Genomic DNA, 26,514 nt, shown 5'->3' with positions numbered 1-26,514 from the left:
AGAAATATCTCCTTCCTTTCCTGGGTGTTCGGTTTTATACATCTGAAGAAAAAGAGACCGTTTCGTCAAAAGGTTTTTATACCATTACATCTTGTTATGTGGAACTTATAGTGTAATCCTATGAAATGTAAATCATTGGATGCAGAAAGGAAAACAAAGGAAAACCAAGCTGTGAGCACAGAAAAATATAGTGGCACAGAAAAATAGATTGCAGGTATACTAGCTGTGCTAGCTAACTGCTTAGATTCATAGCAGGTTGACAGATTAATGCTACACAGGCACATTTTTCCTTTTAAACACATTTCTTTTCTTATTTTGCACTCCTTCCCCATATGCCACAGCAAAATTATATTCTGAGTCTCTTTCTCCCTGTGACATCTTCATTGCTGCTTCATTAAGCAGTGCACCATCAGTGCATTTCATTACAGCTTCTCTCCTGGCTCACTGTGTTTATGGTAAGAGGCATCTACAAACTGGCTATCAAAATGCTAGTCTATGTTTTAGTCCTTCCATTCAAAAGAGGAGGAGGTAATCTCTTTGAAAAAATCCAAAAAACCCCCCATATTTTATCTTTTATCCTTACTGGCTCACCAACCTGAAATACACTGGGGAGGTACAGTGTGGGATGTGATGGATTTATTTACCTATTTATTTACTGTAAAAGGCTCAGGACTTTCCTCCTATCTGATCAGTTTTTTAAGACAATTTAGACTGATTTTTTGTATGTGCCTTCAACTGACCTTGAAAAAGTGCTGAAACTAATGAAAGCATGCTTCAATTCCACAATTGTTAGAAAATGAAAAGGCCATGCTGTGATAGATATCCTCCCTGACATATACCTCCAGTTGTACCAGTAGGCAGGGGACATGATTTAAATACTAGCTGGTTTCCAATGGGTTTCCTGGGTTGGGAATACACTCAATTCATTTTTAAGTGAAGAGAAAGATAAAACTGCAAGTATGATAGAAGCGCGTAAATCAGTGCCAGAACACGGAGGAATAAAACAGGCATATTCAGAGTCTCCTGTGTAGCCATGAAAAGAGAAATAAGAAACTTGATGGCCTCTTCAGAGCAGTTCAAATGCAAAAAACGTGGCAGTGTGTCTGGTGCGAATTTTTAGGTGGAATGGGACTAAGGATATTGTCAGTCCTTTTCCACCCACCCACTGCCCCTGCCAGTTCCAGCCCTCCCTGCTATGCTCTGTCAGAGTTCTCTACCAGTGCTGCGTGTTAGGCAGCTGCGAGACTGCATCTGTTCTCTGTTTTCCACACAATTAAGGCAAAGAGAAAAAATATAAATAAGACAAATTGCTCTGACACTAAATTCTGTAGAAAACTATGTCTGAAGTTTATGATTTTGTAAGAACTTGCTGCTAGATTGTGTCTTTTTTAAAACTGATTTTGCAGGATTTTTTTATTATTACTTTTAACTTTGTGGCCCTGTTTTTCTTTTAAATACACAAATGGATTTCTGTCTTGCATAGATCACTTTTTGGTTTGTGGAGGAAGGTGTGAATAAAGAAGTGACAAAGGAGAAATGCTTGTCATACTAGATACAGACAAGGCAAATCAGTAGCTAATCTGTAAGGGACTATAAGACTGTGACTCCTCTTGCATTAACTGAGATACAGCACACAGTACATACAGCTGTTGATTAACATTTTCATTATTCTATTACTTCTATTTTCATTGTGACTGAAGGTCCCTATCAAGAACACAGACCAATATGCACTCATCAAAAGGAGTAGGAAAATTATATTACTATTATTAGATTTATAATGACATGGACTCTGAGCATGGTCAGGCTGGCACCACTAAGACAGAACCCTGACACTGGACTCCAGGGCCAGCAACAGATTGATATGGCCCAGATGGCGGAAGACACAGTCACTTTGCAGAGGGAACATTCAAGCAAGAGTACTTCACCCTGAGAAATGGCCAGTGGAAGCCACATGCAGACAGGAGGATGACATAGCTGTGTACCTTAGTTTTTGCAGTAATTTGTTACATACTCATCACTTACAGGCATCATAACAGAAGTAGCTTTCAGGCTGAAGAATAATGTGAATGGCTGGGATTAAATCTGAAGGCCAGTGTAAAAGACCTGCAAAAGAGAACAAAGTAAAAACTACTACAAAAGAAGAGGAAAACAGGTGTTTCTGTTTTGTTTTACTAAATACAGAGATATAATTTAATTTCTCAAAAATAAAATAAATTCCCTATGATTTTGAAATCTGATCATTTTGGTCTCAGGTGGGAATGATGGATTTTGTATTACATATCTCAATATATCCTTCCTTTTTTTCCCCCTTCTTTCTTTTTCAGGTTACGTGTGCAAATTTAACAAATGGAGGAAAAACAGAACTTCTAAAATCAGGAAGCTCCAAATCCACACTAAAGCACATATGGACAGAAAGTAGCAAAGACTTGTCCATCAGCCGACTGCTGTCACAGACTTTTCGTGGAAAGGAAAATGATACAGACTTGGACCTGCGATACGATGCCCCAGAAACTTATTCTGAGCAAGATCTCTGGGACTGGCTGAGGAACTCCACAGACCTGCAAGAGCCTCGGCCTAGAGCAAAGAGACGGCCCATCGTCAAGACTGGGAAATTTAAGAAAATGTTTGGCTGGGGCGATTTTCATTCCAACATCAAGACTGTGAAGCTAAATCTGTTAATAACAGGGAAAATCGTTGACCATGGCAATGGGACGTTTAGTGTTTACTTCAGGCATAACTCCACTGGTCAAGGGAATGTATCTGTGAGCCTAGTGCCCCCTACAAAAATAGTGGAATTTGACTTGGCACAACAGACGGTGATTGATGCCAAAGATTCCAAGTCCTTTAACTGTCGAATTGAGTACGAAAAGGTTGACAAGGCTACCAAGAACACACTCTGCAACTATGACCCTTCAAAAACCTGTTATCAGGAGCAGACCCAGAGCCACGTGTCATGGCTCTGCTCCAAGCCCTTTAAAGTAATCTGTATTTACATTTCCTTTTATAGTACAGATTATAAACTAGTACAGAAGGTGTGTCCCGATTACAACTACCACAGTGACACACCCTACTTCCCATCAGGGTGAGGACCAACACGTGTCTGAGACTGAAGCCTGGGGAATAAAAGAGGTTGTATGACAGGGCTGTAACCTCAAGGAGGAAGGCCACATCTATTGCCTGGAATGTGTCTACCTGCTGCTGCTGATGTCAAACGGCTGCAAATATGTTAGTGGAAAACAATCTAATGTAATTTTTGCCCAGTCAGCTCCATGTATCAATCTAGCTGTAAATCACTACGGATTTGAAATAAAACCATGCACATACACAGAGACACACACTCTTTTCAGCTCACATCTATTGAGATTCCTGTTAAAGAGAGCTTTCATTGTCTGATACCTAAGGTTTCAGGATAGCCTATCATCAAGCAAAATGGATTAACTAAACAGAGAATGGTTTCTAACACAGACTGTTATGGAAATCACTTTGAAAGTCCTTTGTGTACACACCAATCAATAATCCCCCCTCATGCATTCTACTGCTTGGAGTAGCTGTACTGGTAAATAATACTGTAGGAGTAAATACTTGTTAAAATGGGAAAAATGTGTGACTAGAGTTCAGTATTCCTTATTATATGAACACAGCAAAGCATCATGACTTTTGTCCAGCACACAGTAGGCACATTTGAGGTGGTGTTAGGTGGCTCTTTTTCCATGGAGCGAGCCTGTTCCTAGTAAAGATGGGCAGACATTCTGGTTTCATGTTTCTCTGACTCTTTAAGCTCTGATTATTTAAACCTGGTGAGTTTAGGCCACCTAAGATACTTAAAAACTCTCCAACTGATGTCTAAGAAGGAAAATGTCTGGCGGAGAACATGTAAGTTATAAGTGGCTGTCTTATCTTTATTACAAAATATTGTAAGAAATTCAATATCCTAGTCATCATTTGTATGAATGGTTTGTATTGTACATAATTTAACCAGTGTTATTTGAGCTGCTTATTAATATTAACTTGTAATTGTCTCTCTGCTTGTTATTGGTTAAAAACAATCAAGGAAATGAGGAATCCATTTTATCAATGTAGCTGTAAACTCCATTAAAAGACAGAACTATGTACAAAGCATTTATTCAGCTAAAGTATTGTTGAAAGCTATACATATACAACATTACAGTCTGTCTGTATTTAGATATTTTATTTCCAGAGAAACAAAATGAACTGTACATAAAAATAAAAAATCTTAAAGTTGAGTTTCAATATGTACTGCGTAGATAGTAGTTTAAATGGTTCTGACGAGCCGATAACACTCCAAGTCTGACATGGTTTTCAATATTGTCTCTTTGTGTATGTACATATATATACATATATTTATAAATCTGTGTGTGTGCATGTTTGTGTGTGTATATGTACACCTGTGTGCGTGTGTGTGCAAATACCTATAGACATATATGTAGAACGCATAAAAATTTCTCAGGCCCTATTCCTAGCAAGCAGATCTTATTACTGAAGGGTCTTGCTAGCTTGAGTGGAATTCCCCACCAGGATAAGAAATTATAGGAGTAGGGCTTTGTTTAAAATGAATCATTATCATTTAAAAGTGGGGAAACATGGAGCCTCTCTCTGTGAGCACAGGCCTGTCTTTGCCTTAATTCTAGCCTCCTCTGAGGCACTGATCTCTCTTTATGGAATGAAGAGATCCCTTTTTATGGTACAAGGGAATTTTCTTCCTGTAAACAAAAGCTCATAGCTTTTATATATTTACTTTTTTGTGTATAGTGACATACTTTACCCCAAGCATCCAGATAACCAGCAACTGTAGCAAGTCCACACCTAAAAGAAGGCTGCCCAAAGAAGAGCTCAGTATTTCATCTCATATCTTTCAAAATTATCATATTATCATTTCTGGCAATGCTTTCTTCCCCCTTCCACCCTCACCCCCAGGTTCTGTGCTCTCGTGTCAAAGCTGTGAATACAGGTATGGGTCAGCTTCCACACATGCACAGCACCATGAACAGCTCCTCTAAAGTCCTAATAAACACTCCAGTAATGTTTCAAGAAATTAAGAAGTTCGGTACAACTTCCAGTTGTGGACCTCTCACTGAAATGTGCAGAACCTAAATGAGAATGAAACAAAGCAAATGGATAACATTATTGACAAGTAAATATTTTCCCACTGATGTGCAAGTAGGAGAGGAGACTTCCATATTATTATTGCTTTGGCTTCTTCAAACAGATACACTTGTGGGAATTTCTTCATTATATATGACATTTCCCAGAACAAACTTGTGACCCTGGACCCTGTGTAGATTTGGAGAAAGAAATTTTCCAAGCCATACAGCCATACAGTCCAGATTCTGATCTCATTCAGGAATATGCTGAGATACTTTTTTTTTGTTTTTTCTTTGACAGGAATTGTGATTGTACTGGTAGTGTTTCCTTATTTGTGCTCTATGGAAAGTAACTGTTCTGAATATAAACCATACAGTAATTTGTGCTATGACCAAGAGTAAAATCTTGACTCTCTTAAAGTCAGTGGGAATTCTGCTATTGAGTTCAATACAGATTTCCATTTAATAGTATGTAGAATTCCAGTGTTAAATATGATTAGCAATCTTAGCGATCTGTATTACAACTGAGCATTACATGCTTTGTGTTCTAGTTTATATTTCTGAAAAATGGATGTGCAATACTATTATTGGTATGGTTTCATTATTTTATTCTTTTTTAAGCTTTCCATATATGGAAGTATATACATTCTGTTCATATGTATTTATTTATCTATTTTTCAAGTAACATCAATACAAAAAGGAATTATTCATCGTGCAATGTTTTGATCCTTTTAATTGTGGTAGTTGGTACTTTATCTGCCTCTGTCACAGTCAGTCATATAATTTTTTGGTCTTAAGGCTTTGAGAACCTTGCTATTCTTCATGAGCATTCTTGAGTTTGAACTTGGAAGAGTTCTTTTGGTGATCTGGTTGTGAAACAGTGATGTAATATCAAAATACATAATGTGTTACATAGGTACTAGTTCATTGCATTTCATTCAATCTCTTTGGGATATATTTCGTGTTTGCTAACTTTGTTAATTTTTTTTTTTTGTTTTACCATTTGAAAAAAGAATTTCATGAACATGAATGTGTTAATTCAGTTAAACAATATACGTATGGGTATCTGGGTCTTGCACATGAACAATGCCTTAATGGAGTGCTAGGCCAGGCAAATATTGCCTCACTATAACTTACTAATTCTAGACATAATAAAGGTGTATATGTCCAAAGGTATATTTTTAGAATTAAAAAAGGTTGAGTTCTTTATTTTTAAGAAAAGAAGAGACCTTTTTGTTCACTTTTTAAAAAAAAGATACTTAAAGCATGCTTTGTGTCTAATTTTCACTACATAGAGAAGTCACAAATAGGGATATTTTAATGAAACCAATTATTCCTGTTGCAAAAATACAGGGATCATGTGCTTGAGCAACGATCAATATATTAAACTTGCCTTGGATGGGTCAGTGATAGAACTTATGTGCTGGCTTCTGTGCTTTTGAGAAAAGGAATCCAGGATATAGGAATCAGGTGGTTTTACATTGCAAAAATCACTGATCAAAGTTCTAAACAGTGATGGAAAGCTGAAAGCCTTTCACTTGTTACTTTTATCAAAGTACTTCAGCATGGGACAGAAAATATACTTTCTTCCCTCAGGAAGTCTCTCAAGGTTTTATTGCTTTGTCCCTTCCCCAAGTTTGCATGGATAGCAAACAAACTAATAAATTCATCTTTACAAAGATCTTGTCTTTCAAAGTTTCCCTTACTTAAAAAGTATAATGTCAGAAACTATTCAAATTTGGGTTTTTTTTTCTGTATTCAAAATACTGTATTAATTTACAACAAACTAAGAAGTATTCAAACTCTATTTATAGAAGAGCACAATGGAAGTTTTGTAGTGTTCTGGTGCATGTTAGTCTAGAGATTTAAGTAGGTCAAGGGGTTTAGTCAGAAGGGAGTTTTACTGTGATTAAATCATTATAGCCTCATGCATCTCGAATCCTGTAGGAATATCATAAACTACTCTGAAAATGATGTGTTAACGAATTGTGGAGGAAAACAGGGATTACAAAATATCTGCTACTTTTACAGCAAAACCAACTTAAAGCTTAGGCATCTGATCTGAAGACTTACTCTTCACCAGAAGACACTGAACTGCAGTCTTGGCATCACATGGGTCCTCTATGTCCTTCTGTGACAGAGGTGGTCAAATTGTATCTGACTGCATCGAGGAATGGAAGTGAATTTTGTCTCTAGTGATCTGCACTTAACTGTGTGTCTAACATTGCCAGAGACATCAAATGGCTGCATCAAGGATCTCTTGTGCTAGAAGCTGCATAACACAGAAGTGTATAAAACACCTATTCAGAAATAGTTTTGATGCCAAGAACTCCCAATTTTCAAAAGAGTGAAACAGTGTGCCGCATAGTTCTTGTAAATCATGTATTTATGAATTTGAGGCATATTGTAAATGAAATTAGATTTTTAAAATAAGCAGTTCTCAAAAAGTACTATTTTAAAACACTCAAATATACATCAATGAAATACAAGCATTCCTGACCCTTTGCAAAACTTCTGATTCCACTGTACTCATCTGGAATTCATGAGAAGTAAAGCAACTGATATATTTTTTGGATGTATTAAAAAATGGAATCCCTGATTATCATTTATACTAATGTCTTTTGATGAGTTACCATGTTACCACTTTAATGTATGAGTATGAATACTATTTTCAAAAACCTTTTGACAGTGGAATCACAGACTATTGCCTAATATTTCTTTTTTTATTCTTTGGTTTTGGTTGGGGTTTTTTTTGTTTTTAAGAATGGGAATTATCTTACTGAAATTATGCTCAGATCTACAGATTAATTAGTTCTCTAGAGAAATTTGAGAAAGTGTCTGTGGATAAGGTTAACATTTTTTGCTGTTTGTGAAAGGAGCACTGATTAAAATTAAAATGTCATTTTTAAAGATACAATAAATTGCAGAACTATGAGAATGTTGTTTCCTTGGGTAGTCCACATCTGACAATATGATTGAATACATGTAGCACAATCCCTCCAAAAGGATTGATGCATCCTATGGCTAAAAATAAAATATTTTCATTGTTTTCTATATTGCCTGCTAATTAGTTAAAGTACTATTGTTACCCAAACTAACAAGGAGATCACTGTGTTTTGTACAGTTTATTTTCTCATTGGAATATGTCTATACAATATTTTTATTCTGTTTGAAGGGCACAGCTGGTGGGTCTCTGCTTCAGTTTGGACTGATGTCCTGTGCATGAGGTACATAATTTTAAATCCTTTATCTTAGTTTGCCTTTGGGTAAAGAAACAAATGTAGGTTTTCGCACATGCTTTAGATCAGTAGCAAAGCAGTGGTTCACTTGAACTTTAATCTGAGAGCGCTATAGCCCCACTGTGATAGATGGGGTTTGAGAAGATAAAGCATATATGGAATTTATTTCTAGTTCAAAGTGTACCTCAGCCATGTAGCAGGTAGAGGTATTGCTATGAGGGAAGGCTTTAGTGGTCTGTGAAATGAACTGCCTCTTGTTAACAGCAAATTAGAGACCAAAGATTTTTTATAAACTTGAAATAATTCATACACGTCAGTAAAGATATAGAAATTAGCCATTTCAAAAAGTAAATCACATACTTCCAGTACTTTATGGAGGGACTACTGAGTTCCTGGGAGAAGGCCAGTGTACTTACAGATCTGTTCATCACAGCAAATACATAAAATCAGAGTTGGCAAAGGCATAAATAACATGAGACCTTCAGTTCCCAATCTAGGCCACAGCAAATCTAAAATGAGATGCAAAAGCCTACTTAGAAACAGGTAACCTGAGGAAAAATGAGGTCACTTATGAAGCATGAATAAAAAGTCATATTAATTCATTCTTACAGTATCTAATAGCTATAGTTGTGGTGAAATTTATGACATCATATTTATGAAGCATCTTTGAATTTCTTGTGTGGAAGTAGAGTATTTTGTTTAATCATAAAGTGGGGAGGTCTTGAGAATAAAGCTGGAATTTTTTTGTAAGGAAGTTTCAACAATTGCAACATACTCCCTCCAGTGGCATACAATCTGGACTCCATTCAACTGGCTGCGTTTAGAATCCAGAACTGTTATTACTGATGGTGAACAAAACAGAAATAATAGATCTTGACTGGCAGGGACCATGATGATCTTGCATTTGTGACAGTTTTAGTTGGTTGGTTTTTTTTGGGGGGGGGGTTTGGTTTGGTTTTTTTTTTTTTGCAGGTTTTTTTTTTTTTTTTTGTTTATATCTAAAGATATAGGAAAGGCATTTGCCTAGCAGTTACTCATTTTAGTCCTCCACGTGTGGAGTTCACTCATAAACTGTATGAAACAAACTGATATATAGGCATGTGATATTAAGTGCACTGGTTTTATTTTGCTACTGACCTGTAGATCATGCCCGGTTAATAATGTGGGCAGTAAGTAGCAACAAAGCTTGTGTGTCAATAAGACTTTATCAAGGAGATTCCTAAATGAACCTTCCATAACTTAAGAACAATTATGTCAACTTTTAGATGATGAGGTTCAGTAAATTAACTGCAACCATTTGGAAATCAGGAGTAATAATCTCTATTGGGTATTGAACACAAATATTAGACTGTGTTGTTCTCAAGAGCTCACTGGTATTTTCCAGTACCATCCCATATTATGGGATGATAGTATCTCCTTTGCATATCAGAGGTTAATTTATTTGCCATCATTTCTTTAATCAAAACTATTACAGTGAGAAACATGTTATTAAGTAATATCTTCCTTTCCCAATGAACTATTATTTTCCTCAAACATTTCCTGTCATTGTTCTGCAAGTGTCAAGCAAGTTTCTACTTTTTTTCCTGGCAGACTACTCTTACTGAATTTAGATCCCTGAAAGAAAGTTTTTTCTCATATTGAGGTAAAAGCATCTCTTTCATTTATTCATGGGACTCTTACAAAGTTTCTCTATTTAGATAATTTTGCTAATTGCACAGGTATTACCTGGTCTTTTCAGAACAGCTCTCATTTCCTCAGTCTCTATTACAGTTAAACACTAGAAATAAATACAGTATTTTAGATGGAATCCCAATGATAAAGGGTCTCATCGCCTTTTTCTAATGCAATTCGTCTACGTTCATAGTTACAATGGTCTCTCTCAGGTCTCAAACTGCAAAAAAATTTCTTCTATTACTTCTTATAGAAATGGCAAGCCTTAATTATACTGCTTTCCAGCGTTCTTTCTCATTTACTCTTTGAGTTTTGAAGTAGCAGTCTTCAGATAACTTAGTAGCTGCTTTCCTACAACACTATTTTCTGTAACTCTACCTCTTTAGGCCCATTATTAATACATTTCTAACCTTACAGATAAAAGAATCACCTGTGAACTTCATTAGCAAATTACTTATGCCTACTGCTGTGATGTCATGAAATGAAATAATTAATTGTTCTTTTCTGATTGATTTCTGGTTTGCCTCCTTCCCTGTTTGATGTGTTTTTTCTTACTCTGCTTTTTGTTTGAAGTAATTTTTCCTGTTTCAAATCACAGGTGAGTAGTGCTCCACACAAATGTGTTGTACACATAGGAGCAGATGAGGTATATGATTACATAGTTTACTAAACTTGAACTAATGAGATGATTGCATTAACTCATTGAGAAATACTAAGTAACAAGTGGTAGTGGTGCTTGCAATTAATCCTCAGGTAAAGATTTAAGTAATCCATAAAAAAATAAGTAAGTGCTTTATTCATAAGGCTGGGAACTGATGTAAGGAAAGTTGTTGCCTGTGTCTAAATATCACTAAAAGGCAAAGTGATTTGCTTGGTGGTAGAACAAATCAATAATAGAATTTCACACCATTGCTAGTAAATACACACATTTCCATTTGTTCCCTGCTAGTTCTTCTATATTTCTAGGCAGCAGGCTCATATATAGTTCCCAGTCTGTAGTCTTATTCTGTTCCCTCCGCTTCCCCTTATTCTCCCCCAGCTATTATTTTTTTAAAAAAGGCTTTACATTGTGTTCCCTTTGCTACTCTTCTATGACTTAGAACATCTAATGGCTAGTTGCCAAGAGAAGGCAATTTCTTTCTATTATCATAATTTCCCCTTTCAGATTCTGTATTTGTAAATTTCCAGAACTTTTAGTTTATCCAGTTACCATACTTTACATTTACTGTCCACCCTTTCCCTAAGAGGTACTGATTTTTCATCTCCTAGTTTTAGATCTTTTCCATATTCTGTCTTTGTGGAAGAGGAATGTGGTCAGCTCAAAGACTTCTTTTTTTATGTTAGCTGTTTTCTTATATAAGATGTGTTCAGCCCATTATAGCACGCAAGCTGTAAATTCAGTATAGAACCTGTTTGATAATGCACATTATAGATGGGTACATAGAACACCAATTAAATAAATGAATGCAAATGAATAATAAAATGACACATATAAATAAGCATAATTTTATATAAAATTTTAAACATCATGTTTATTTATTACTCTTTTCAATGATAAGTATGACATTATAATTTGTTTTTACATATAGAGAAGACAAGGAAGATAAGTTAAATAAGACTCTGAAAACTGGATGGTAAAAGAGCAGACATGAAAATAAAGACCCAGTAATCCGCTCTCAGACTTCAACCAATAGATGTTGCTGCCCCACAGCTAATTGCAAACAATGTATTTGAGCCAAGTACAGGCCACTAGAAGGTCTACATTTTAGCGTGACTGCTATAGTTTTAAAGAGATAAACGAAAGGGGGTTGCAAAGCTATCTAATTCTGAGACCAGAATTGTGACCAGAAGAAGGTTCAAGAATGTTTAGATCACACTTAAAGATGTTTGTCTGTACTATGATTTTATTTTTTTTAGGAGTCTTCAGTGTGCTTGATTCCATGCTTTCTCAAGGTAATCTGGCCCAAAACTCGGCCACTTTTTCACAAGCCATATGTTCTTATGCCCTTTCCCCAAGGGAATTTGCTCTTGAAGTCTCTCAGTTTCTTTCTCTTTCTCACTCTCACTCTTGCTCCTGGAACTGGCATCTCTTGATGTTAGAAATGAAAGTAATAAAACTATTTCTCCTTGCTCCCATTGTTGACCTGCTCTTGTACCCCTCAGGATGGTATACCTCAATGCTTTCGAACTGCTAGTACTGAAAATCGCCATTGCAAACTGACTGATTATTTCCTTCCAAATCCTCTTGGACCAAAAAACTAAACAGGAGGTTATTTTATAGCATTCCTTTACATTTTTGAAGGTTGTTACCAGACTCAGCCATCAGCCATGTTTTTTCTAGACTAAGCAGTCTCAGTTCTCATAGCATGTTTGACTGCATGACTACTCTAAAACTTGCCTACCCTTTCAAGTGTGGAACCCCAAAGAAAACAGACTATTCTGGTTGATGTCTCACCAACAGCAAGCAAACCAGAATGTGAATAATTGTCTTCTGTTTATTTCTATATACCAGTAACAGTGTTGTAGGTAATACCAATACCATAGGTATTTTTCATTATTTATCACTAACTATGTTGGTTATGCTGGCTACAACTTGCTTATACAGTGATGCTGTCTAACCTGTAATTGCCCATTTTCTCTTTGTGCATTTGATTTTTTTCTACCTAAGGGAGTACTTAAACTGGTAAATTGCAGTAAGATAGGGTACAACTTTACAGCACGCTAGCTTTTCTATGCCAGCTGCCCCTGTGGATACTGCACTAATGTGGCTCTGTGCAACATGTGGAGCAGACGACATCACACAGAGCTATACTTACTGCTTAGCAAGAGTGTCAGCATGAAAAGTTAGTATGCAGCAGCAAGTGTACTGTAAATTCATGCTTCAGTTTGCTGTACTGACCTACCTGTGTAGACCAGCCCCAAGTGTAGTACTCTGCACTTGTCTCTATTGAATTTCCTGTTACAGATTTCAGACCATTCACCCTATTTATCGAGATGATTTTGGTATTCAGTAATGTATCTCCTCCTCTTATTCCTTTCAAAGTTACATCATCAGCTTTTCGTATTCTTTAATGATATTGTAAATCATTGCAAGATGGCACATGTGGGGTCTTAAAATTGCCAGAATAACCAAGTTGGTATTTTTACAGTTACAGTTTTTAGACTAAAATCACAGAAGTTTAAAGAAATTATTAACTGGGGACTAAACAGAAGACTCACCAGATTATTCACCAGAGGAAATAACTTTAATGTGTTGAAGGAGTGAGTTACTTTTGTGATTTATCTGCTTTTGGGAGGAAAGAAGGTCATAAACTTTAAACCTTAAGTAGATTTTTGTGTGTAAAGTCAAACCAGAAAAGTGTTTCTCTTGGAACTAGTGACAATTAAGATAGGCCTAATTCCTTCTTTTTAATGAGTGAAATAATTCTCCAGAGCAGGATGTCTGTAGTTACTTTGGGATTTATGCTGACAGTTCCTAATGGATTAGAAGTAGCCATTGCCTCTGGCCTGTTAGCACGCATGTGTCACAAATACAATCTTTGTCTGGATCAGAGGTTCCTCTTTGGTGAAATGGCTTTTTTATAACTCTAAGAGAGGATCCTACATTTTAGCGGGCACCACATGCCTAAGAGAAGCTATGCAAGGTTGTATTACATGTTATTACTATCTTCTCATCAAAACAAGGATTTAAATCTTTATAAATTTTATTTCATTTTCATCATCAATAAATCTTGTTAATTTAGTTTTAAACTGAATTTGATCCTTCTTTATAAATTTTTAGCTAATTGCTAAATATTCAAAAAAATATTTGAAAGACAAAACTCACCTACAAATATTTCTTACACTGCTTTACTATTAGCTGTCAGCTCTCTGTTTACCTCTGGTTCCAATGTGGCTATCATAATGTGGAGTAGCTTCATGTGAAAACAAAGGTGCAGGTCTACTTGGTTACTTGCAGACAGAAACAGACTTTGCCAGTGCTCTGATCAGAATGGATATGAGGAGGAAGCCATACAGTTGCATTAACACACTCTCCTGATCCAATAAACCTCTGTGATGGTGTCATGGTTTAACACCAGCTGGCTATGAAGCCCCACGCAGCTGCTTGCTCACTCCTCCTCGATGGGACTGGGGAGAGAATTGGAAGAGTAAAAGTGAGAAAACTTGTATGTTGAGATAAAGACAGTTCCATAGGTAAAGCAAAACCCATGCACACAAGCAAAACAAAACAAGGAATTCCTGCACAGCAGGCAGGTGTTCAACCGTCTCCAGGAGAGCAGGGCTCCATCATGCCTAACAGTTACAAATGCCATAACTCTGAACGTCCCTCACTTCCTTCTTCTTCCCCCAGTTTATACACTGAGCGTGCCACTCTATGGTATGGAATATCCCTTTGGCCAGTTCAGGTTGGCTGTCCTGGCCCTGCTCCCTCCCAGCTTCTTGTGCACCTGCTCGCTGGCAGAGCATGGCAAACTTGGAAAGTCCTTGAATTGGAGCAAGCATTACGTAACAACAACAACTGGAAACATCAGTGTGTTATCAACATTATTCTCATACTAAATCCCAAACACATCATTGTGCTAGCTACTGAGAAAAAAATTAACCCTATCCCAGCTGAAATGATGACAGATGGATTTAAATGTGAGAATATCACTGATGTGATACAGTTGCACAGCTTTTGGGCTGAAGGGAGGTAAGTTCACAGGGGTAAGTGAAGTCAGTTCAAGCCTGGCTGTAAAGAAATATGTGAACGAATTTGTGGAGCCTGATCTGGAACAAAGGAAGTGATTTCATTTAACACTGGTTTTGTTTCTGCACATTGCTGGAAATAGAAGTTTTCTGTTTCTTCTCCTGACCTGTTGTCTCCAAACCCTCAGTCTTATCTTTTTCTCTGAAACACATCTAACGACAACTGCAGTTTAAGTTGAATCAGCCCTCAGTCCTTTCTTTCCTTCAAAGAATTTTATCTTAAATCTTAAAAGATTTCCCTTTTAAAATATACAGGGTTCATCCTCACCATTCCTATGAGAACCATCGGGTTACAACACGTGCCTATAAAACAGAAGAAGTGCATTCAGTTTTCTACTCTGTCAACATACCCATTGTAGCTGCATTTTCTAAGTCTAGTATTCCTCTTCTTTTCTCTTCTATGTGCTCTGAAAAAGCTGACCAAACTGAACACCTCCAGGGATTCAAGAACAGAAATGTCTCAAGCTTAGGCATATGTTATGTATTCAGATGTTCATTGTGGTCAGTACTTAAGCAGAGTAGGACCTTTCAAGTGTCCTGGAGTTTTATTGTTAAAAATTGTGAGAGGTGTAGATTTTACACCCTCTCCTGATAGACAACAGCTGAACAAAGGCAATTTTGGCCTTAAGACTTTTGAGTACAGGGGTCTGGTTACTCAAGATTACTGTTTGGCCAGTCATAAACCAAGCAAGAATTTTGTGAAATTTTGGGTTCAGTGTCACAAGGACAAGCTTGACAGGTGATGGGCTTCAAGGTTCATTTGTCCTTCTGTGAACTTCCAACCTAAATAATTCTATAGTTCTATGATTCTACAGATTAATTAAACAGAAGAAAAACTATTTACATTGCAATAGAGGGCAGTGTCTCTCTCTCTCTGTTTACTTGTTCACTTATTAGTCAATACACTCGGAGTTGATTTGCAGTGTCTTTCACTATCAGAACCAAAATACCAATTATTCCCAGTTGCCTCACAAACTGACCAGCATAAATTGACCCATTTCCTGCAGAAATTCAGTCAGAAATGGGTCCTTCTGCTCTTCAATTATTTATATTTCTGTTTTCATTAGCCCTGTTAACCAACATAAGTAGGGGACAGTGTGGAACCTCACCTTTCCAATGACTATGCTGCTGGGAAGAGACAACAACTGCCAAGCAGTTCTTTTGTATTGTACCACATCAGATTTTGCATCCAGTCTCTTCTCACTCACGCTGTTTCCTGCTGTTCAGGGAAGGAAGATAGGTCTGCCTCTTTTCCCTACCCATGGCTGTTTCTCCATGCCCTGTCTGAAGATCCTCACACTTCCCTCTGTCCCCTTCACCACTACTCTAGACAGTTACGTAAGGGCCTTTATTGCACATATTCCACTTGAAGAAAAGCCATTCTGCTGAGAGACAACAACATTTCTTCATCTACAATTACAGGTCATTGTTTTGAAGTTTATGAAAAGAGCTATTGAAGAACACTATTATTGCCACTCTTTTCTCTGTAAGTTTGAACTATCAAATGCCCTTAGTGTATTAAAAAATCATGTACAGACAATCTGAATCACAGAGTAGTTTGGAAGGTCTGTAGACTGAAAATCAGTTGCTGGTTATAAAAGATTTGACTGTAAACTCTGTCTGTCTGCCAATCATTTGAGGTAACCTAACTAGATATCATCTGCAAATGGGTACAGGATGTTTGAATTAAGAGCTGATATTTTCTTTTGTGTGTATTTTCAAATATGGAATGAGATATCATGCTCTAGGATTTCGCTGTTCATGTAAGTTACATTGTATCATTTTCACAGAGGTTGTAGTTACAAGGTCAAATTTATCGTCTGAGGGATTCAAGGGTTCTAAGTATTCACACTAGGTCTGGTTTTGGTCTGTATTTCCTGTTATTCTTTGCTTAAATAAAAACACTGACATGTTTCAAAGTACTCAGTTTTGGAGCAGTCTCAGATACATGTCTGACTGGTCATGTGATACCTAACTTCAACCCTACTGAAATCTGTGACAAGATCCACACTGGAGTCACCGGATTTTCTGTCAGGATTTTGGTGAATACTACCACAACCCAAGGACATCACAGGCTCCATAAAGATGCATAGCCTAACATTACTGAATTTTTCCAATGAGATGGACCAGATAGCCAAATCAGTCTTTCCTTTCTCTGTTTTTGAGAGGCAAGATCTAGTCAGCAGATATATTACTTTGTGGCTTGTCTTCTTCGTCTTTAAAACTAAACACCTCTTCATTCCACTTCTAAGGAACATAAAGAATGCAATATTCATACTGCAATAGAAACAGTCCTACAAAAGGTTCTGTCTCCCTTCAGACCATTGCAAAAAGAGGAATTAAACTATTGCTTTTTGACATTTGTCATGTGATTATTTAGTTATGTTACTTTTTATTACTTACTATTTGTGTATTGGGATCTGTGACCTCAGCCATTGTGCAGCCACAAACACAGACAGTCCCTGTCCCAAAAACTAGCTAAACTGAGACAGGAACTTGAAGGTGTGTATTACGGGTAACAAAAAGGAAGTTTAGGGAGGAAAAGGAGATACAGAAAAAATACCTAGTATCTCAAAACTATTTAAGTGCTGCTGCACCCTAGGGCTAGGACAAATGTGTATCTCATAAGTATGCTCTGAACTGGTTGTATCAAATAACTGATACCTAGTAGGCTTGTAAAATGAAAGCCTCAAGGACAAGCATAGGGTATACAGTAAGCAATACTCAAGAGAAGAGCAATAGAATAATTGTGAAAAAGAAATCCAGCATGAGAGCAACTAGAAAACTAGATAATAAAACTTGCTGTCCTATCCCAGTAGCTACAGAGATTTCTGTTCTGTGCTCCATTATATAGTTGTAGACACTTGGTTTTGAGTGTCTTTTTGTTCCCATATCTATTTTCTGTACCCCTTCACCTGACAGGTCTTCCTGTCCCAAGAGGAAGACACATCTGTCACTTTTTATTTTTCTGTGTAACTTAATTACTAAATGTCCAGATCTCATCCTGACTGGAAGCTGAACTTAATTTTGTTATAGTAAGGGACACTGCAGAGCACTGCTGCCCATGTTCCAGATTCAGCCTGATTCTCTCTACCACACTATATGGCAATCTTCTAAAATCCTTTTCTGAGGTGCTTAGTCATATCTTTGCACCTGGCTAACATGGGGCTTCTTGCCACCAAAGACTCCTAAGGGCCACCTCAGGGTTGGATATTTGTCTTGTTGAGCACAACAGCACCTCAGGAATTGTCTAAATGGTCAGAGGTTGTCACTTGTACTTTGTGGGTATGTCTTGAGCTAGCTCAACAGCGTCAGTGAGCGAAAACCGACCTTGGGAGAGAGTCACAGTTATGCTTGTTGAAAGGAAGCCATGGGAGCAAGAAGAGAAACTTTAAGATACAGAGTAGTCTTCAGAGCTTGTGGCCTTGTAGATAAAGAGAGTTGCTAAGTTGCTGTGTCTGTAATAAAAAAAAAGCTAAGAGTGGAAAATTACTGAGCATAGTTACAGGTTGACATGTCAGCCCCCTGTAAAGGTATAGAAGACTTGCTTGATTTTAATAAAGTGTCTTGGAGGTGTCTTTGAGTGTCTTCATACCTTCGATCTGCTCCTGGAGTCCGTGCATCATACGCCACAGTACTTGACCCTTCCCAGTGCTCTGAACTGGTCAGACTGGTTTATACCAAAGAAAAGATTATTACCAGGGATGCAGTCACATACAGGGCTGTCTAAATGGCTCTAGAGTCTCACCTGGCTTTGACTACTCTGGCTTGGAGCTGGCATGTAACAGTCACCACCTACCCATGGGAGAGTGACCATAAATCTTAAAAAGTTGACCTTAAGGATTTATGCACTTGAAGAACAGAACTTGCAACATTATCTTCCAGAGCTCCTTCTATCAACTTCCAGCAAGGTGTCATTGCCAGGTAAGATATTAAAAGGTCTAATTGCCTTAAATTCCATGGAATTGCATTTACCTTACAGCTAGTAAAAAATACTCTATTACATGAAAGGACTTATAGATTTATTTAATTTTTTTTTTTTCAGATCAGATATCTGCTACCAGGCCGCTCTCTTTATTGACAGACAGAAGCTGCATGCATTGATAAGCAACTTCTGTATTGATGACCTGCTGGATATTGTGGTTCACTGACTACTGGAGGGAGTTATACTGGGGTAATTTGGCACATATCATGTAGAAAACACAGTAAACTGTTCACTCATGGTTTTGCTAGGGTTTTGTTTTGGTTTTTTTCTTCAGAGCAATGTAATTTTCTGAATTCATTCTACTTACACTAAACTTGCTGTCTATTATCCATTTTAGTCCTTGCGATTATCTGATTTTTTAGTACATTTTGTGGCAGAAACCATTACAAAGCCTGAAAACATTTCCATCATTTATGTATATCTGGACAACTTCAAGTGATTTTCGTCTAATGCAAGCTTTCTCTTTCATAGCCCTAAAGAATATCTGATAGGCTTTTGACAACGTACTAATTTTAATGTGTGGTAGAAGAGCTGGTGTGAGTGAGCACACTGTCAGTTTTGTGAAAACATTCAGCACAGCCTACATTTGGATCTGTATTTTTGAAACACAGAGCCTAAATACTCCATTTCTGTTTAAAATCATCTTTAGAAAACATATTTCAGTTCATTTCACACTGTGTTAATTGTGTAACACACTGTAACCATTACCTTTTACCAGCCACAGTTGCTCATCTAATGGGAAATGATGACTTTAACAAGGAATTATTAGATCTGTTTGATCTGAGAATGCACATGTGGACAATGGGGGCTGCTGGCTGGAACATGCACTATTTTCTCCCCCTATGAGTACATAATTGAATTACAAGTCTGATTTTAGGAAGAAAAAACATGTCAGTAAGCCTTATGTTTTGTAGCTGGCCCTGCTGAGTGGCGAATTTTATTTAACACCACTAAATAAATATGGGACATTTAGTGTTACCACAAGGCTAGTTTAAAATATGTCAGATTTTCTAAATGGAAAGCAGGTAGGCAAAACTGTTTTTACTGTAAGTTAGAAAAATTTTGGACTATTCTTTCATTAAATATTTTAAAACTTAAAAATTTGTTACTGGAGTTCAGCATCTGAGTTTTACTACAAACAGGAGGAACATATGCAAGTATTAGAAGGTAATGTTAGACACTAATGGGAAAACTTTTTTCAACAATGTTGCTTTAATAAGATGCTTCTGGTTTTGTTTGGGGAAGCGAGAGACTTACAGTCTTGCTGTGAGACAGATGTCTCATGGGAACATAAGCCCTGAATGTTCCATATTTAACTCCTCCATTGCCACCCACTCCTTACTAGTGGAATACTCATTATTTTTGTTCTAGAAATTGAGAAAGAGAAGTGAAATGCCACTCTAAAATTACTTGGGAACTTGAAGTCCAGCTTTCATAAGTCACTGAGAGACACAGGAGCTTTGGGATATCTGCTCTGTACTGCTGTGATCAGCAAAAGATAGCTCTCCCCTAATGGAAGTTTCTCCCATTCAGCAGCTATACCAATCTCAGCAGGCTTCTTATTCCAAGCAACCATCCAGTTCTGAGAGGGTAAATATACTTATTGGAGTGGACCTGAACTGATGTGACTACTCTACCTCTGGACCTGAGATAGTACCTCTGTGAAACAGCCCATCACAAGCTATAGCTGTAGCCCTAAGTCTCCTTGACAGTCATTTCTAGGCCTTTCAAAATAATTCAGAGTCCCCAAACAACAGATTGGTGCTTAGATTCATCGTATTGGCACTGCTGCTGGTTTCGCAGCTATAACTACAGCCTAGCCTCCCAGGTGTCCAATTCAGTTATGTGTATAGTCTCTTGCAACTGGCGGTTTCAAAGCAACCAAAGCAGTGCTGCAACTTTCCCTACTGATTAGCTGCTTGGAGCACTAGCTCCAGCCTTGAGGCCTTGAAGATGGACTATTACAGAAGCTGGGATCACCTCGTTTGTGAATGACATATAATTCACATAAAGTGCCTAACACTTTCTATCCTGTAAACTCTGCAGCAGAAGGGCCAGATTATAGTCCCTAACAGCTGGAACATCTGCATAAACACCAGCCTAGTGGCACCAGCTGTGTCTGAAAGAGGTACTGTAAATGGGAAGAGAGATTGAGAAGCCTAATTTCATGTGAGAGCCACAGTGGGACGAGTTATCTGTCTCCTTGCTGTCAGTTCCAGCTCCTTAGTTGTTCCACTCCCTGTTCCCACTCTTCCCATGACCTCTATGTGGTGGATCCTGTATACCTGTATAGCAGCTTAGTCAAATCTGTCTAGGACCACCGGGAGTGTTGTCGATCAGCTAAAAGACCCCCAAATCCTTCTAAAAATGGGGCCCAAAGACCTGTATAAAAGATTGTGCTGCCACAGATGAACATACCCTTAGGTCACCCTGTGGATGTCTTTTGGGGTATGAGGCTGCCTGTGTCCTGCAACACATACTAGGCTTTCATGTCAATGCAGCTCGTAGAAGTGGTACTTAGCAGATGCAGACCTTGCAGCATCATGAAGTCCCAAGAGACCAAGTTACACCTGTGAGGTGGGAGGTAGCTGAACTTGGGCATTGCAGACCCACTAAAAGATGTTACTGCTGAACTGTGAGCCCAGTTACTTGTGACTCCTATTTTTTCATTCCCCTGGTTTCACAAGCCCACATTTGCCAAAACTGGTCTTGAAAGCTCTTATATACTTCAGATACTTTCCAAAGGGAATGTGAGATATCCGAGTCACAGAATCAGAATCACCAAATTGTTAAGGTTGAAGGGAACTCCAGAAGTCATATTGTCCAACCCCACTCAAGCAGGGTCACCTAGAGCAGGTTGTCCAGGACCAGGTCCAAATCCAGATGGCTTTTGAATATCTCCAAGGATGCAGATTACACAACCTCTCTGGGCAACCTGTGTCAGTGTTCCATCACCCTCACAGTAAAAGTGTTTCCTGACGTTCAGGTGGAACATTCTGTGTTTCAGTTTGTGCCTATTGCATCTCTGCCACTGGGCACCACTGAAAAGAGCCTGGCTCCATCTTCTTTACAGTCTCCATTCAGTATTTATGCACTTTGACAGGATTCCTCCTGAGCCACCTTCAGGATCAATAGTCCCAGCTCTGCTCATGAGGGATGCTCCAGTCACTTAATCATCTCTGTGACCCTTCAGTGGACTGTCTTCAGCATGTTCATATGTTTCTTGGGCTGAGGAACCCAGAACTGGACCCAGTACTCCAAGTGTGGACTCACTGGTGCTGAACAGAGGGGAAAGATCACATCCCTTGACTTGCTGGCAGCACTCCTAATGAAGCCCAGGACATTAGTCTTCTTTGCTGCAAAATCAAAGGCACATATATTCTTATGAAAATGTGACTAAACATACACAAAACGCTTTTTTTTTTTCTTCCCACTCCTTGCCTAATCTTCCGAATCCAAATAATTAAGTATTTTTGTGCACAATTTTATTTTTTAATTTCAAACCAGCTGAACCAGGTCTTGTACACAGTGAAGAACGAGCAGAAATCATAAACTGTGCCAAACCTTAGACAGTACTACACTCTGGTGCACCTTTACATGTCAGGGTGGTTCCATTTACTTCAGCGGGACCAGCCTTGCATGGATAAGGCCTCCAGAGTACAAGAAATAATGCCATCCTCTCTCAGCCCTCTTTATCTAGACCTATGTGCAAATAATGACTAACATGCCTTTCGACTTGCTAAATGATTACCTGTATCCTATTTAAACCCCAAAGTGTTAGCGTTTGCAGCAGAACTTGACTTATTTCAGCAGACCTAAAATGTCTACACCTGTTCAATAGCAAACACTTTGGATTTTTAGTGCCCAAAGACATTTATGCAAAATGAAATTGATATAATTATAATCTATGTATCTCAACAGTTAGATGTCTCAAATTATATATTCTGATATCAGGTCCGATTTTCAGTAAGGTAAGGGTCTGACACCTGCCTTGTGACTGGTGTTGGAGGTTACTGATATTAACCCTTCATGAAATGCTGTACAGAAAGAAAGTACCTGACATTTCCATGTTCAGTAAAGGCAGCAGTTAGTGGAGCTGCCTCGTTGTTGTCTTTCAAGGCTGCTATGCTATCTTTTGAATATAAAGACAATATGAAGTCATTCTGAATACAGTAAGATATTTTATTTTCCGCTGAAACTTGTATTATTTTGATTCCTCTCTCACTCTCTGCATTGGCTTTGAGATTCACTGCCTCTTAGAATACGCTATCAGAAATGTCATTGCATTTCTGGGCAGCTTAATGGAAATATTTTTTGTAGCTTTGATTTTTCTTCATTACACTGTTATTTATTTAGCTTATATGATGGAACACCGATAAATTGGACTTTGCTCATATTCCATATCACATTGGTTTGAATTACAATACTCAAACCTCCCAGTAAGCAAAAGCAAAACTGGAGAGATTACATCTTTGATAAGATTGCAATCCCCTCTTGTAAGTAATATTAAAATTGACTCTCTGAATATAATCAAGAATTTGTCCAGTTATCTTTAATTGATCTCCCTAGAAAGATAGTACAGACTGCAAATGAAATTGCAGTACATTACAAATCAAAGCAATAATATAAAATCAGAGAGTAAAACAAAATGGCAATTTGTGCCTATCTTGGACCTTAAAAGTTATAACTTGTTTCTAACTGACTGGAGAGGTCACCTCCTATTTATGGAAAAAATTGAGACATTTAGGACAAGACAAAATGACATATTCAATGTCAAAATGTTGAAAAATGGTCTCCTTTGTGGGTGTTTTTAGGTTTAATAAACCTACAAAGAAAACCTGGAACAAAAAGTAACATTTCTATTAGGCATTACTGGTCACAGTGGATTCAAGATATTTAAGTTTCATTGCCACCTTTATTTGATATCATTCTGGTACTCTAATTTTAGCCTCCTGCTGCATTTTCTGCAAGGCAGTAGGCTGGACCTGCAGGCTTCAGCTGTTTATAAAGTTCGAAATCCGTTAGACCAGTGGCTATAGGTAGGTGTTTTGGAAAGTCCCTTGAAGCCCCTTCTCTTATGAGTTATGTGCACAGTCCTGTATCTTTGCAGTCATCACCATGCTGGATGTGGTTCATGATACACAGTTCATTGTTGATCGCAGTGTGTGCTGATGGCCTTGGACAGATCTGGCCAGCTCTTAGCATTCTCAGTTTGTCACTTCTTACAGATTCAAGAGGATGTCTGGTCACTGGAGCACACTGGTTCCTGGGAGACTGTCACATGCTGTCTCAGCATGCCCTTTTTACCTCTTCAGCCTACTGTTTTCCAGTTACTATTGCTTAATCTATACCCATAGATACCTATAGAAACTATTCATACACACTCACAGAGAAGGGGTGATACCTTTTTCATCACTAAATCTTGGCTACTTGGATAAGTTCATATGAGGAAGATGGTGAAGAGGTTTTCCTCTGCAGCCTGCCAAGAGATAACCAGGTTTATGAAATAACTTTCAACAGTACTGACACTTTCGGCAGATGTTGCTTATGCTATATCTCTCCAGAGAAGTTACTGACAGGTTGAAATATATATTTATAGGTAGTTCTAGCTGTATATTTATGTTAATATTCCTGTGACTCTGTTTTGGTAGGTCACTGTCTTGTAGGTTATGGAATTGTTTCTTCAGTTATTTTATGTCTTTGTCATGTGCTCTGTGTTGGTGTACATGTAGGTATATAAGAGCATAATGAATTATATGTAAACACTAATCTCTTTTATTAATAGTACATTTATAATGATTAAATGTCCTTTCTTACTGCAAATAAGTCAAAATGCTTAAATGCTTTACATGGTATGCTTAATATCATTATTCGTGATTTGTCCTACTTAAGCACTTAAACTCCCCCAGCCCTTGTCTCCTACCGTATTAGGTATTGGGCAAAGCATTAAATCACCTGAATAAGAACTTCCTTCTTTTGCCCATATACTGTCAGTGTTTCTCCACGGAAATGAGAATACTGTGTTCAATGTATCTACAATTACAAGTGCAACACAACCACACAAATAGCTCAATATCATATTCAATATTTCTGTTAGATACAGGATTAAAGGATCATTGTAAAACTCAGGATGGAAGGAGCCTTCTGCTCATGAAGATGATGGCTAATGATGAGCCAAGGATAAATGATATTCAAGGCTTCAGCCAGTTGGTTCTTGAAAATCTCTAAGGACAGAAACTGCCCAGCCTCTCTAGGCAAACTGTTCCATTGCTTAGCTGCCCTCATGGTGAGAAAGTTTTCCTTGCATCTAGGCTGAACCTCTGTTATTTCAACCTATGTCTGCGTCATCTTTCCACCATGCACCTCTGTGAAGAGCCCTTCTTGATGCCCTCCTTGTAGTTTCTCGCATTCGTGTTTCCCTCAAAGTCATCCCTTCTCCAGGCTGGACAAGTCCATTTACTGCTGTGACAGTAAGCTGCATTTTCATGAGTAGTTATGACATTCTTATACAGAATCACATAGAAAATACATTTTTTTTATAGTATTTGATCAAAAAGTCAGTTTTTGTTGAGCCTGTGTATGCCTGGTTGTTGTGAACTTCATACTCACATTGAATGCAATTTGCTGAAAGGTCAAATACTTATTTTAATAGTATTTCTTTTTTTTTTTTTTTGTAAAAAAAAAAAAGTTGAGGGAGGGAGAATTTTAGAACAGTGAGAATGGAGAGTTTTTTGTTTTACTGCTTCTTGTGGTTATGAAAACCATGAAGTTACAGACAGTAGCAAAGCTCACAGCTATGATTACCACCCAGAAACAGCAAAGGGATCATTAGAAAATTGTTCTAAGTCATAGGAAAGAGGTGAAATCCATTAACAGCTATTACAGATCTATAAAGTCCCACTGTCTCTATGATGCAAAAAGTCTTTTTAGATGCAAGAGCTAGCATTTGCCACAGTTCCTCTATGAGGCTGCTCCAGGAGAATTTTGAGACAAATTGCAAACTACTTGAGCTGGACAGATTTCTTTCCAAATCTGTTCAGATTCTAATCTAAAATGATTATTCAGCAAAATGTAGTTATTCCTTTCTGATTCACTAAAAGATGAGCTAACACTGATTATCCAAATCAATTCGTAGTTCTTTCAAATATTATTTGAGACAAATTACTTGTCCAAAATAATTTTCACTCTGTGCAAAATACAGGGAAAACAATCTCTGCCTTGAAGAGGTCAGGATCATATCTAAGATGGGTCACAACGAATGCAATAGAGAAGTCAGGGAGAAGAAAAAAATTGAAAGAATAGGGGTGAAAAAGTTTAATACTTTCATAGCTTGTTGCACACGCACAGCGCTCAGTAGTTATAAATCATGTCGAAGTTTTGCCTTGTTTTATGTGCCTGGCTAGAAGGTTCATTTCATGTCAGTATGTAAACAAGCTGATGCAGGTAACAGTGCTACATGCCAATCAACATGTCCTGGATTTCAGCTGTGAGAAAGGTGTTTCCTTACATGCACAGTGCAGCTACAATTGTTTTTCCATTTACTAGTTGATAAAGCATCTGACTAGAAGTTCTGCAAAGGTTCTGAATGTTACCATCCAGTATAAATCACAGAATTTACTTCATGATGTAAAAGTACTTGCATTTTCTCTCTTTCCATCTGCATTGTTCTAGACATCTATTACATTGGACAACTTTGTTTTTAAGTGTTAATATTACACTGTGCAAACCAAAGCTCGAAGCAGCTCTTGTTTAAAATTTGCTAGGGTTA

At 37.7% G+C, this 26,514-nt stretch overlaps 1 protein-coding gene across 2 annotated transcripts in view; it reads left to right on the top strand.

Annotated features, from left to right (window-relative positions):
* The window catches only part of NXPH1 (neurexophilin 1), a 142,349-nt gene extending 138,098 nt beyond the window's left edge, over window positions 1-4,251 (top strand). For both annotated transcript variants that reach the window (XM_056338678.1, XM_056338679.1), the window contains exon 3: window positions 2,325-4,251. In XM_056338678.1, the coding sequence (XP_056194653.1) occupies window positions 2,325-3,086 (762 nt within the window). In that variant the 3' untranslated portion in view covers window positions 3,087-4,251. The remainder of the gene's footprint in view (window positions 1-2,324) is intronic.
* Window positions 4,252-26,514: the final 22,263 nt, after the last annotated feature.

This window comes from Falco biarmicus, chromosome 4 (assembly GCF_023638135.1).
Source record: "Falco biarmicus isolate bFalBia1 chromosome 4, bFalBia1.pri, whole genome shotgun sequence".
In the NCBI taxonomy this organism is placed as follows: Eukaryota; Metazoa; Chordata; class Aves; order Falconiformes; family Falconidae; genus Falco; species Falco biarmicus.
Note: the sequence above shows the minus strand (reverse complement) of the source record. Positions and strands in the feature narration are given on the sequence as shown.